The sequence below is a fragment of the Oncorhynchus masou genome, chromosome 31 (genome assembly GCF_036934945.1).
Source record: "Oncorhynchus masou masou isolate Uvic2021 chromosome 31, UVic_Omas_1.1, whole genome shotgun sequence".
Lineage (NCBI taxonomy): Eukaryota > Metazoa > Chordata > Actinopteri > Salmoniformes > Salmonidae > Oncorhynchus > Oncorhynchus masou.
The window spans coordinates 74,794,212-74,808,212 of record NC_088242.1 but is presented as its reverse complement, the minus strand read 5'-3'; the positions used below and the strand labels follow the sequence as shown (position 1 = coordinate 74,808,212).

The 14,001-nt window shown below is 46.0% G+C and overlaps 1 protein-coding gene across 1 annotated transcript in view; it reads right to left on the bottom strand.

The window, feature by feature from the left end:
* Positions 1 to 1,019: 1,019 nt before the first annotated feature.
* The window catches only part of LOC135525013 (capping protein, Arp2/3 and myosin-I linker protein 2-like), a 34,667-nt gene continuing 21,685 nt past the window's right edge, over positions 1,020 to 14,001 (bottom strand). The window contains 9 exon segments of the mRNA XM_064952799.1: positions 1,020 to 1,391; positions 2,100 to 2,204; positions 3,569 to 3,679; positions 6,877 to 7,245; positions 8,022 to 8,096; positions 10,520 to 10,556; positions 10,839 to 10,943; positions 11,043 to 11,817; positions 12,193 to 12,299. Coding sequence (XP_064808871.1) covers positions 1,171 to 1,391; positions 2,100 to 2,204; positions 3,569 to 3,679; positions 6,877 to 7,245; positions 8,022 to 8,096; positions 10,520 to 10,556; positions 10,839 to 10,943; positions 11,043 to 11,817; positions 12,193 to 12,299 — 1,905 coding nt within the window. The 3' untranslated portion in view covers positions 1,020 to 1,170.

Sequence of the window (14,001 nt, the reverse complement as noted above, 5' to 3'; positions counted from 1 at the left end):
TGTTGCTCTAGTTCCCCCTACCAACAGTCATGTTGCTCTAGTTCCCCTTACCAACAATCATGTTGCTCAAGTTCCCCCTACCAACAATCATGTTGCTCTAGTTTCTCCTACCAAGTCATGTTGCTTTAGTTCCCCCTACCAACAGTCGTGTTGCTCTAGTTCCCCCTACCAACAGTCGTGTTGCTCTAGTTCCCCCTACCAACAGTCGTGTTGCTCTAGTTCCCCCTACCAACCGTCGTGTTGCTCTAGTTCCCCCTACCAACAGTCGTGTTGCTCTAGTTCCCCCTACCAACAGTCGTGTTGCTCTAGTTCCCCCTACCAACAGTCGTGTTGCTCTGGTTCCCCCTACCAACAGTCGTGTTGCTCTGGTTCCCCCTACCAACAGTCGTGTTGCTCTAGTTCCCCCTACCAACAGTCGTGTTGCTCTAGTTCCCCCTACCAACAGTCGTGTTGCTCTAGTTCCCCCTACCAACAGCCGTGTTGCTCTAGTTCCCCCTACCAACAGTCGTGTTGCCCTAGTTCCCCCTACCAACAGTCGTGTTGCTCTAGTTCCCCCTACCAACAGTCGTGTTGCTCTAGTTCCCCCTACCAACAGTCGTGTTGCTCTAGTTCCCCCTACCAACAGTCGTGTTGCTCTAGTTCCCCCTACCAACAGTCGTGTTGCTCTAGTTCCCCCTACCAACAGTCGTGTTGCTCTAGTTCCCCCTACCAACAGTCGTGTTGCTCTAGTTCCCCCTACCAACAGTCGTGTTGCTCTAGTTCCCCCTACCAACAGTCGTGTTGCTCTAGTTCCCCCTACCAACAGTCGTGTTGCTCTAGTTCCCCCTACCAACAGTCGTGTTGCTCTAGTTCCCCCTACCAACAGTCGTGTTGCTCTAGTTCCCCCTACCAACAGCCGTGTTGCTCTAGTTCCCCCTACCAACAGCCGTGTTGCTCTAGTTCCCCCTACCAACAGCCGTGTTGCTCTAGTTCCCCCTACCAACAGTCATGCATACCAGCAGTGATGACAGTGCTCTTGATGACACTTCAGAATCAACTTTTTAATTATTATTAACAAGTATAGGTATGGATTTACGCTCTTTAAAACATTTGTTCATAATTTGTTTATTTTTTACATAATCTGGCGTGCAAGGCAAAGGTAGACATGATAGAAAATAGACTCTTGCCAGGTCAGTCCATGTGTTTCACCATTAAGGGGGGTTCAGTTCTTTGGTCTGATGTTTCTGCCTGCGCTGTGTGCTGCTGTGAGACCGTCTCACCCCTCTTCTCTGCTGTGCTCTTTCCCTCTACCTGACTGGCCCCCACTGGGCTTGGCCCTGGCTTGTCCTCTGTTACCGGCCGGCTGTCCGTCCCCTCACCCTCTCCAGTCCTCTTTTTCCCTGCTTCACCTGCTGTTTGGATGATTAAACAAAGCAGAGATGAGATTTTTAATCACAAAGACAACACAGAACAAGATGGAACCTGCCTTTTTACAGGCAGAAAGATAAACCTAACAAAGTTTGAAAGAAAAGAAAAGCAATTGTTTCTTGATTAGATTAGTATTATTCAAGCTATCATTTCTGTTTCATCCAAAACAAGGTAATTCTAGACTTTAATATCTGGCACTTTATAGCATGCTGTGATGTAGATATTGACTGAGGGCTGCATGAGGGTTGTGGGCATAATGATGAAGCATGACTTTAATAAATCTTTCACATTAATTGTACCATAGGGGACCTGATATCCAGTCCTCCTCCAGCCCTGTAATTGAAGCTGATATGAGATGTAATAGGATGGTAATGTCTCTAAAGTGCATGTGGTGCTGAGGGCCTGGTGGGTGAGTTATTATTATTTTTACAGACAAATAGAGGTGGACAAAGCAGAGGGAGGAGGAGCAAGTTGGCATATGCCCATTAAGCCAAGGTTCATAGGCCCCAAACTAAACATTTTAAATTTGGCACAGTGCCTCAAGAAGTGCATCCATTTTACAACCATACACTCATCTTCAAAATATCTTGACTCAATCTACCTTTCAAACCATATGTTCAGTCAGCAACTGTTCTTATTTGCCTTATTTCCCCCGCTGATTCCTGCACCTTACACCCTGCCCCCATACTCACCCTCCTCTCCCTCTAGCTGGATCTCACTACAGGTAGGGAGCTCCCCCAGGTTGGTACGTTTCTGGACTGGTGACCTCTGCAACCATGGCAACGCTGCCTTCAGCTCTGATGGGAGGGAGGAAGAGTAAAGATGAACAACCTGCCTCAAATACATAATGTAACAGGGCATCAATGAACACATTTAGGCTTTTTGATGTATTTGTACACAGTGACACATATATGTTTTTAGTGAAGTGCTACCATAGGGGAAGGTGGAAAGGATGATAGACTATTTATTTATTTGGATCCCCATTAGCTTTTTCTGTAGCAGCAGCTACTCTTCCTGGGTTCCACAAAAAACACAGAACATGACAACTAAAAATACTGATAGACAAGGACAGTCACACAAATTTGAAAAACAACGACATGCAAACAAAACAACAAAATATTATCCAAACAATATAGCTAAGAAATGATGTGTGTTTGTTTGTGTGTGTCCCCTCACACTCCCTGCTGTTCCATGAGATGTTGTTTAAATCATTTTTATAAGGTCATTTTGCTGTTTGCTTGGGTAATCTGGGATGGAAGGGAGTTCCATGCCATCATGGCTCTGTATAATACTGTGCCTTGCCGTGAATTATTTTTGGACTTGGTACTGTGAAGAGACCCCTGACTTTGTCAATATGACCTGACCGTGATATTTGACCACCCAGTGTTACACCCAGGAGTTTATCTTCCTCAACTTGCTCAATGGTCCCACCCTTTATGCACAACTCCTGTTGACGTTTTATAGAATGCTTTAAACAAAATGTATTTAGATGTATTCAACACCAGTTTATTATTTATCCCCCATTCTGATACTGACTGCAACTCCTCATTTAGAATTTCAGTGAGCTCACTGAGTTAAGGTCCTGTAGTGTGGAATCATCCGCATGCATAGTCATTATAGCTTTGTGTAAGACCAGTGGCAAATCATTTGTAAAAATAAAATAGAAATAGAGAAGAGTAACGGCCAAAGGCAACTGCCCAGAGGGACACCGCACTGCACATATCTAATGTTTGAGAAGCTTCCATTGAAGAACAAACGTGATGGCATGTGATGTAAAGCCATAGCAAGTGGGTTTCTTCAATAACAACTTATGTTCAATAACATCAAAGGCTGCACTGAAATCTAACAATACAGCTCCAACTATCATCTTATTATCCTTCTTTTTTTTTACCAATCATCAGTCATCTGAGTCAATGAATACAAGTTGAGTGCCCTTCTCTATAGGCATGCTAAAAGTCAGTAGTTAACCTGTTCTCTGAAAAACTATAAAACACTACAAAACAGAGAAAACACTGACATGACTGGGTAACCTCATTTCTAGAGCCATATACAGTACAGTATATACACACAGTATAGTCTTTGTATATGGCTTTGATCATCTGCAGTAACCAGTGGTATACAGCAGGAGGTGTTCTCTCTCTCTCCCTGCTGACGAGCTCACCTTCGGGGTCCAGCTGAGCAGCATGTTCCTGGAGGAGCGAGTCCTCGTAGACGGACACAGCTCTCCGCTGGGGAGAGAGCTTCATGCGGGACTGGGGTTTAGGAAGGCTCTCTAGGGGATGACCAAGACACACAGGAGTTAGATACACAATTACACACACAGTGACACCAACACAACTCGCGGTGGATTTAGGCTTGACACTTAAGTCACAGTGACATGTCCAAAAAGACCAGAGCAGGCATACCCAACACATGTTTGGATGCCATCCTCTGCTATAATGTGGACCCAAATAACATCAGGGTGCTACATATTGCTGGTGGACTGTGCAATACACTGTACATTAATGTCATTCGGTCATTCAGCTAGTGCACTCTTGAGTCAAAACCAATACAGTCCGACTTCTGGCAAATGGACTAAATGATATCAGCTCACTTTGATTATGTAAAATAATCTTTCTAATACAGACAAGTGCATTAGGTGCACAAAATGTGTTACAGTATATGAAAACAAAGAGAGATACCAAAGTAATTATTATGCTCTGAGCAGTCACTGTGATTGCATTATTTCATAGTAAGCTTATAATAAAAGACAAAGCATCAGAGAAAGTGGGAGAGACAAAGCATCAGAGAAAGTGGGAGAGACAAAGCATCAGAGAAAGTGGGAGAGACAAAGCATCAGAGAAAGTGGGAGAGACAAAGCATCAGGGAGAGTGGGAGAGACAAAGCATCAGAGAGAGTGGGGGAGAAAGCATCGGAGAGAATGGGAGAGACAAAGCATCAGGGAGAGACAAAGCATCAGAGAGAGTGGGAGAGACAAAGCATCAGAGAGAGTGGGAGAGAGAGTGGGAGAGACAAAGCATCAGTAAAAGTGGGAGAGACAAAGCATCAGAGAGAGTGGGAGAGACAAAGCATCAGAGAGAGTGGGAGAGACAAAGCATCAGTGAGAGTGGGAGAGACAAAGCATCAGAGAGAGTGGGAGAGACAAAGCATCAGAGAGAGTGGGAGAGACAAAGCATCAGAGAGAGTGGGAGAGACAAAGCATCAGAGAGAGTGGGAGAGACAAAGCATCAGAGAGAGTGGGAGAGACAAAGCATCAGAGAGAGTGGGAGAGAGAAAGCATCAGAGAGAGTGGGAGAGACAAAGCATCAGAGAGAGTGGGAGAGAGAAAGCATCAGAGAGAGAAAGCATCAGAGAGGGAGAGACAAAGCATCAGAGAGAGTGGGAGAGACAAAGCATCAGAGAAAGTGGGAGAGACAAAGCATCAGAGAGAGTGGGAGAGAGAAAGCATCAGAGAGAGTGGGAGAGACAAAGCATCAGAGAGAGTGAGAGAGACAAAGCTTCAGAGAGAGTGGGAGAGACAAAGCATCAGAGAGAGTGGGAGAGACAAAGCATCAGAGAGAGTGGGAGAGACAAAGCATCAGTGAAAGTGGGAGAGACAAAGCATCAGTGAAAGTGGGAGAGACAAAGCATCAGTGAAAGTGGGAGAGACAAAGCATCAGAGAGAGTGGGAGAGACAAAGCATCAGAGAGAGTGGGAGAGACAAAGCATCAGAGAGAGTGGGAGAGACAAAGCATCAGAGAGAGTGGGAGAGATAAAGCATCAGAGAGAGTGGGAGAGAGAAAGCATCAGAGAGAGTGGGAGAGACAAAGCATCAGAGAGAGTGGAAGAGAGAAAGCATCAGAGAGAGGGAGAGACAAAGCATCAGAGAGAGTGGGAGAGATAAAGCATCAGAGAGAGAAAGCATCAGAGAGAGTGGGAGAGATAAAGCATCAGAGAGAGTGGGAGAGACAAAGCATCAGAGAGAGTGGGAGAGATAAAGCATCAGAGAGAGTGGGAGAGATAAAGCATCAGAGAGAGTGGGAGAGATAAAGCATCAGAGTGGGAGAGATAAAGCATCAGAGAGAGTGGGAGAGAAAAAGCATCAGAGAGAGTGGGAGAGATAAAGCATCAGAGAGAGTGGGAGAGATAAAGCATCAGAGAGAGTGGGAGAGATAAAGCATCAGAGAGAGTGGGAGAGATACAGCATCAGAGAGAGTGGGAGAGATAAAGCATCAGAGAGAGTGGGAGAGAGAAAGCATCAGAGAGAGTGGGAGAGACAAAGCATCAGAGAGAGTGGAAGAGAGAAAGCATCAGAGAGAGTGGAAGAGATAAAGCATCAGAGAGAGTGGGAGAGATAAAGCATCAGAGAGAGTGGGAGACAAAGGGAACAGATACAGAACATAAAACTAGCCTGGTATTTTTCTGCACAGACAGAAAAAACATTATAGTTAGTCAAGTATTTTTTCACAAATGAAAAAGTGTGGTCAGACCTGGAAAGAAGAGAGGTGAGTGATACTGTATGTACAGGGCATTTGGAAAGTATTCAGACCCCCTCTTTTTTCTACATTTTGTTATGTTATGCGTTATTCTAAAATCTTTTTTTTTAAATCCCTCATTAATCTACACATAATACACCATAATAACAAAGTGAAAACATATTTACATAAGCATTCAGACCCTTTGCTATGAGACGCAAAATTGAGCTCATGTGCATCCCATGGTTACTCAGAGTGACCATCAGGTGCTGTGGAGACAAGATAACCTTCCAGAAAGACAACCATCTCTGCAGCACTTCACCAATCAGGCCTTTATGGTAGTGTGGACAGACGGAAGCCCCTTCTCAATAAAAAGGCACACGACAGCCCGCTTGGAGTTTGCCAAAAGGCACGCACCTGAAGGACTCTCAGACCATGACAAACAAGATTCTCTGGTCTGATGAAACCAAGATTGAACTCTTTGGCCTGAATGCCAAGCGTCACATCTGGAGGAAACCTGGCACCATCCCTATGGTGAAGCATGGTGGTGGCAGCATAATTCTGTGGGGATGTTTTCAGCAGCAAGGACTGGGAGACTAATCAGGATCGAGGGAAAGATGAAGGGAGCAAAGTACAAAGAGATCCTTGATGAAAACCTGCTCCAGAGTGCTCAGGACTGGGGCAAAGTTTCACTTTCCAACAGGACAACAACCCTAAACACACAGCCAAGACAACGCAGGAGTGACTTCAGGACAAGTCTCTGAATATGCTTGAGTGGCCCAGCGAGACCCCGGACTTGAACCTGATCGAACATCTCTGGAGAGACCTGAAAATAACTGTAGAGCAACACTTCCCATCCACCCTGACAGAGCTTGAGAGGATATGCAGAGAAGAATGGGAGAAACTACCCAAATACAGGTGTGCCAAGCTTGTACCCAAGAAGAAGGCTTCAACATTTCAAAATGTGGAAAGAGTAAAGGGGTCTGAATACTTTCCAAATGCACTGTATGTGTACCTTCTGTGACTGATTGTGCTCTCTCAGTGCGCTCCCTGCTCTCCAGAGAGCTGGGGCCCCTGTGTGGCGATGGGGCAGGGGGAGTCTCCTTGCGGGAGGAAGGACTGGGCGGCTCACTCTGCTGGGGCTGGGTCTGGCTCTGGGAGGGCTCTGGTCCTGCTGGCTGGGTCTGGGTCTCCGTGGCTGTGTTGGGCTTCCAGGGGACCCCCAGGGATGTCCTAGCGGCAGCAGGGTGCTGCTGGGGGGCTGGGAGAGGGGGTTTGGCTGCCACTGTGGGTTTAGGAGGGAGGGGGCCGATGGGACGTTCTGGGAGGAGGGGCTTGTCTGTTCTGAGAGCCTCCACGCCTGCTCTGATTGGCCGCCTGGTGTCTGAGAGGAGAAGGGAGGTTGCACTGAAGTCATTACTTCAACATTATATTTACATAAAGGCTTGGAGCAGGGGTGGGAAAACGTTTTGGCTTGAGGGCCACATCGGGATTTTGGAATACAACGGAGGGACGCATTTTTTGGGGGATAATAGTTTGTCAAAATCAATTTGCGGGGGCCTCCTAAGTGACGCAGCGGTCTAAGGCTTGAGTGCTTGAGGCGTCACTACAGACCCGGGTTCGATCCCAGGCTGTGTCACAGCTGGCCGTGACTGGGAGACTTATGAGGCGGCACACAATTGGCCCAGCGTCGTCCGGGTTAGGAAGGGGTTTGGCAGGCCGAGATTTATTTGTCCCATCGCGCTCTAGCGACTCCTGTGGAAGGCCGTTTGCATGCACTTTGACATGGTCGCCAGGTGCACGTTGTTTCCTCCGACACATTGGTGCGGCTGGCTTCCGGATTAAGTGGGCATTATGTCAAGAAGCAGTGCGGCTTGGCTGGGTCGTGTTTCTCGACCTTCACCTGAGTCCGTACGGGAGTTGTAGCGATGGGACAAGACTGTAACTACCAATAGGATACCATGAAATTGGGGAGAAAAAAGGAATAAAAGAAAATACAAATAAAACATTTATTTGTATTTTATTTATTTTTTGTCTCACGGGCCGGATTGAAGGCCTCGGCCTGGGATACGGCCCAACGTACTTTGCCCCCCCTGGCTTGGAGTATAGATGGATGTATTACATGGACATCAATTCACCAGCTTTAAGTGTCAGAATTACCTGACGCTGATGTGGACATAGTGCGAGGCTTCATGGACGTGGGTGGTGGTTCAGTTTTTTTGTCAAGAATTGCACCTGAGAAAGAGTAGAGGATTACAGCAAAATGGGAGGTTCACCTACACATATTATGAGCCCCTCCATACTTGAAACAGTCTGACACACAAAATAAACAAGAAATCCACACAAAAAAACAGCAAAGGGAGCTTTCACTGTTATCTTTAGAGCACAAGCCATTGGCTGATAGTGCTGCTTTCCCCTCTGAGTGAATGTGTGAACTGATCCCTGACCTCCAGCACTGAGTGACAAAGGGCAGTAATGACTCCCAGGTTAGCCGGTCTGCGTTGCTTGGACTTCCCATGAACGTCTCTGGCCTCCTCTAACCTCAGGGTCAACGCCAGTCACCACCCAGCTAGCACATAACGTTCTGAGAACCCTATGTTTCTTAGAGCTTGGTGAGAGCGTGGTTGTTCTATGGTTATTTTGCACACAACCTTCCCACAACATTCTGGAAATGGTGCAGGATAGTTGCTTGGCTTTGGAACATTCTCAGCACAGATAAGGAACTTGACAAAATAATGTTATTTTCTTGGTATTTAATTGGTTTAACAGAACGTTTCCTAAAAGTACATTTTTGGTAATGTTCTAGGAATGTTCTCCAACTGGTTTGACATTGGGAATGTTTTCAAATAGTTCAGAGAACATTTAGAAACAACCCACTGGGCACAAACGGGTTGAATCAATGTTGATTCCATGTCATTTCAATTAAATATGTTGAACCAACGTGGAAGAGATGTTGAATTGATGTCTGAGCCCATTGTGAACATTCTTCTTTGGGAATTTCAGTACTTCAGCATAACGTTTCCTCATGGTTCTATTTAAAGTCCTGTTCTTCGAACATTAAGAAAACTTTCCAGACAAAAAACACAAGAAAACATTAGTAACGTTCAAAGAACGTTGTAAGCATGTTATTGAAAAACATATACATTCCGTTCTCAGCGTCAACAAAACTCTCTCTATCCTTTATCTTTTTAAGTGTGTTCAGGTGTATCGGCTGTGCCCACTAATTGGCCACACTTGACCTTAATGAGTGCTTGTTTCCTTTGAAATTGGGTCTGTTTGAATAGACTAAACTGAACGAGTTAAATCATGGCACACAAGCTCCATCCTGGTGGTGCTGTGGACTAATTCCATAGATAGAAAACAGAAGATCATAGGTTCATCTCACTGATGCCGTGTCACATTAAAAAAATAAATGTTAATGTCTAAGCAAATTCATTTCCATGTCTCCTATCTGTGCATGGAGTTCTAAACAGTTAACCTAAGCTAGCAGTGTTATTAAAAGTCTTATTGAAACATTCAGTAAAAGTTTTTAAAGTTATTCAAAAACCTCAATAACCGTTAATAAAACCTCACAGGAAAACTTTCAGGGAACCATAGTAAAGCATTCTACCAATGTTCTACCAACAATGCTACCTAATATAATGTTTACATACCCTACATTATTTATCTCATATGTATACGTATATACTGTACTCTATATCATCTACTGCATCTTTATGTAATACATGTATCACTAGCCACTTTAACTATGCCACTTTGTTTACATACTCATCTCATATGTATATACTGTACTCGATACCATCTACTGTATCTTGCCTATGCCGCTCTGTACCATCACTCATTCATATATCTTTATGTACATATTCTTTATCCCCTTACACTTGTGTGTATAAGACAGTAGTTTTGGAATTGTTAGTTAGATTACTTGTTGGTTATTACTGCATTGTCGGAACTAGAAGCACAAGCATTTCGCTACACTCGCATTAACATCTGCTAACCATGTGTATGTGACAAATAAAATTTGATTTGATTTGATTTGAAACCTCCCTGCAATCTAAAAATATACATTCCCAGAACAAGTGAAATTTTCAGTTCCGTTCTCAGAACGTTTAAAAAAACATTCTGTTTTACCAGTCAGGAAATGTATGGCTTCGTTACGAGAACCAATAGGAAACCAAAAACGTACATTCCCACAACTTCCAAGGAACAAAATGTGCGAGCTGAACACTTTATTTATTTACACATGCAAGATTGATTTCTCTGAAGGCCTTTACCTCACTGGGCTTCATACTGGCCTTTACCAGAAATAAGCACAGTTTCTACATTTCTATCAAATTGATCTAGATTCCTTCTTCTTTTCAAGGGGTACACAAGAGGCCAACAACAGCAGTTTACATTTGACAAGCATCTACCGTCAAATCGCATCCCTCGTGCTACAGCAACACTTTTACTTGACAGTCTACAATTCTACAGTTCTAAGAGGAGATATCTACATGTAACACAACCACCCGACTCTAAGTTGACAAAGACTGCACATCTACAGCAAACCTGAGATGCTGTCAAGCTCCCGTCGGCAGCAGGGGATTTGTACAAACAGTGTGATGAGTCACACAAGGAGTCCCGGACACACAGCTGAGGAGGTGTGCGGAGTGGCTTACCTTCGGAGTTGGTTTTCCTCAGCTCCTCTTCTTTGTTCTAAAGGAAGATATAAGAGAATGTTATTCATGCGTTATCCTCCCATGTGCTCCTACCTGGACTAATAAGGCACGCTGCAGTGGATAAGCTGCTATATCACAGTCTCAGGATTAGGTACTATACTGAGATATTCACTGCCATGGCACATTACATGAATGTCACAAAGGTGCTGTAATCCTAAGTGAATCCCAACTGGGTGCTCGGAACATAAATAGAGGAAATGGGGAGGAAGAGAACAGAAAGGGTGGTCCACAACCATCAATATCACACACAAACACACACCTGGCTGTTTTTTGTGTCTGCAGGAGGTGTCTTGGCCACCCCCATGCGGTGGAGCATGACGTGGAGGCGCTGTTCAAAGCTGGATGTGCATTCAGATGCGTGTTTCTGAAAGTGGATGACCAAAAGCATTTTCAGAAATGATGTGCATTTTCTTTAGAACTCACTCCATGTGTTTTCTGATCACTAGTGCAGAGTGGTACCTACCTTTCCGTGTGCGGCAGCGCCATCCTCCAGGCCTGTCAGCAGGATGAGGGACTGGGACTTGCCCTCCCTGAGCGAGCGCCGCGTGGCCTTCAGCCTCCTCTCTCCATCTGGGGTCTTGCTCTTTTCCAGGGTCCGGCTCTTCTCCCTTTCCGCCAGGAACCCGCCGACAGGGCTGATGATGGGGCTTGGGGTCAGAGCGCTGGGGGACACAGATGACACCTCCTCCTGGACGGGGGCACTGGTGGGCAGGGTTGTGGGGATGCTGGGGACATCAGAGGGTGCGGTGGGGGCCATGGTGTTGTCCTCTGCTGCTCTTACTGTTTTGGTGGCATCAGAATCATTAACACCGGTCGCCTTAGCACCACTCTCTTCTTCTAACTTCCCCTTCTCTCTCTCCCGCTCTTTCTCTCTCTCCCGCTCTTTCTCTCTCTCCCTCTCTTTTGCCTCCCTGAGCGGTCTGATTAGATCTGCGATGGAGGTCTTTTTGACCTTGCCCTCCGGCCCACCCTCACCCTTTGCCCCCCGGCCAGCACGGACTTTCTTGAAGGCGAAGAAGTCCCCAAACTTCTTCTTGATGTTTTTGGAGGGGGCAGTGGAAGGGGTGGTGGTTGTGGTAGTAGTGTTGGAGGTTGTTATGATGGAGGAGGAGGAAGAGGAGGTGATAGAGGTGGTAGAGGAGGGTGGGGCCAGGGCAGACGTGCTGGGAGGGGCAGGGGTGGTGGAGGTCGACGCTGTGGGTTGTGCTTTGTAAGGGACCTCCTCCCTCTGCGCTTTTCTGCAAGTGAGGTGAGGCACAAAACAGCAACAACACTACTGAGTCTCCATTCAGTGGTGGTGCTTGTTCAGTGTTCATACTCTATCTAGTGCTGGGATCAGTGGGATGCTGTGTATTTGGGATACAGTGTTTTTAACCACAGTAGACAAACATTAGTCTAATACATTATGTTATCTTTCTGTTGCTACAGTATGTATGCATGGTGTGTGTAGCGATGTTTGTCTACACGGGAGTGTGTGAACATGCATGTGCAGAGGGTGTAGGTGTAGAAAGCAAGTATGAGTGGGTTTGTTTAGTGTGGGTGCATGCAGTATATCTATTCTGTATGTGTCAGTATGCAAAGGTGTATTCTGTTGGAGGTATACGGATACTTACAGCGGGTCATCAGGGATGATCTTCTTCGTGAAGAACTCCTCTACTCCCTCATCCACCCTGCCCATGGTCTCATTGGCTTCATTCTCTTCACGCTCAGCTGCTTGCTCCTGCACACACACACATGTACAAAAACACAAACAAAAGATAATTGCGACTCAGTATATGCAAAAGTGAAGGCACTGTGGTTCATCTGCCACTGTCAAATCCCCCTGTAGCGTTGCCAAAAAATAAATGTTTGCTTATTGGCCAAGCCAGCATCGCATAACCAATAAGATAAGTGGCTTGGAGAATGCTTATGGTAAAACCATTGTGTGGCTGATCAGTGTAGGCTGAGTACACTCTCACACTCACCGTACACATAGTGATTCATATGTTTGACAACAGATATGCAATAGATAAAAATATATGTTTATGAACAAACACAGACAAATACACCCACGCAATCACACACACAATAGAACATCCTCTCTATTCTATAGAACACTGTGTGGCTATTGCAGAAGCAGTGTGTGTAGGCACATCTGTGCTTCAGGTACCTGGAGAGAACACAACCCCTCAGCCCTGATCCCCCACCATGTGACTGGACCTCTTAGACACACCCTTTCCCCACCATGTGACTGGACCTCTTAGACACACCCTTTCCTCACCATGTGACTGGACCTCTTAGACACACCCTTTCCTCACCATGTGACTGGACCTCTTAGACACACCCTTTCCTCACCATGTGACTGGACCTCTTAGACACACCCTTTCCCCACCATGTGACTGGACCTCTTAGACACACCCTTTCCCCACCATGTGACTGGACCTCTTAGACACACCCTTTCCTCACCATGTGACTGGACCTCTTAGACACACCCTTTCCTCACCATGTGACTGGACCTCTTAGACACACCCTTTCCTCACCATGTGACTGGACCTCTTAGACACACCCTTTCCCCACCATGTGACTGGACCTCTTAGACACACCCTTTCTCCACCATGTGACTGGACCTCTTAGACACACCCTTTCCCCACCATGTGACTGGACCTCTTAGACACACCCTTTCCTCACCATGTGACTGGACCTCTTAGACACACCCTTTCCCCACCATGTGACTGGACCTCTTAGACACACCCTTTCCTCACCATGTGACTGGACCTCTTAGACACACCCTTTCCTCACCATGTGACTGGACCTCTTAGACACACCCTTTCTCCACCATGTGACTGGACCTCTTAGACACACCCTTTCTCCACCATGTGACTGGACCTCTTAGACACACCCTTTCCCCACCATGTGACTGGACCTCTTAGACACACCCTTTCTCCACCATGTGACTGGACCTCTTAGACACACCCTTTCCCCACCATGTGACTGGACCTCTTAGAGACACCCTTTCTCCACCATGTGACTGGACCTCTTAGACACACCCTTTCCTCACCATGTGACTGGACCTCTTAGACACACCCTTTCACCCACCACCACTTTCTCCTCTCGCTCTGTTCCAGTCTGAAGAGTAGCTGTTTAGTTTGGATCAAAATATGATCATTTAAAATTCAGAATTATTCACTGTTATTTAGCAGGCTGGTGGGAAGAGCAGTTCACACTAACTCTTTTCCTGGCTGTCTGTCACTTACTCAGATACAAACAGGCAGTCCACAACATTTTGACCGGTAGTATTGGCTGACAATTTTCAGCAGTGGGAAGAGACAGAGTGAAGGCAAGGACTGTTTTGTCAGTGTCTCTTGCGCGCACGCACACACACACACACGGTAGGCTAGTGTTTGGGACTGTTGTTCTGTATTTAACCAGTCTGTGAGTGTAGC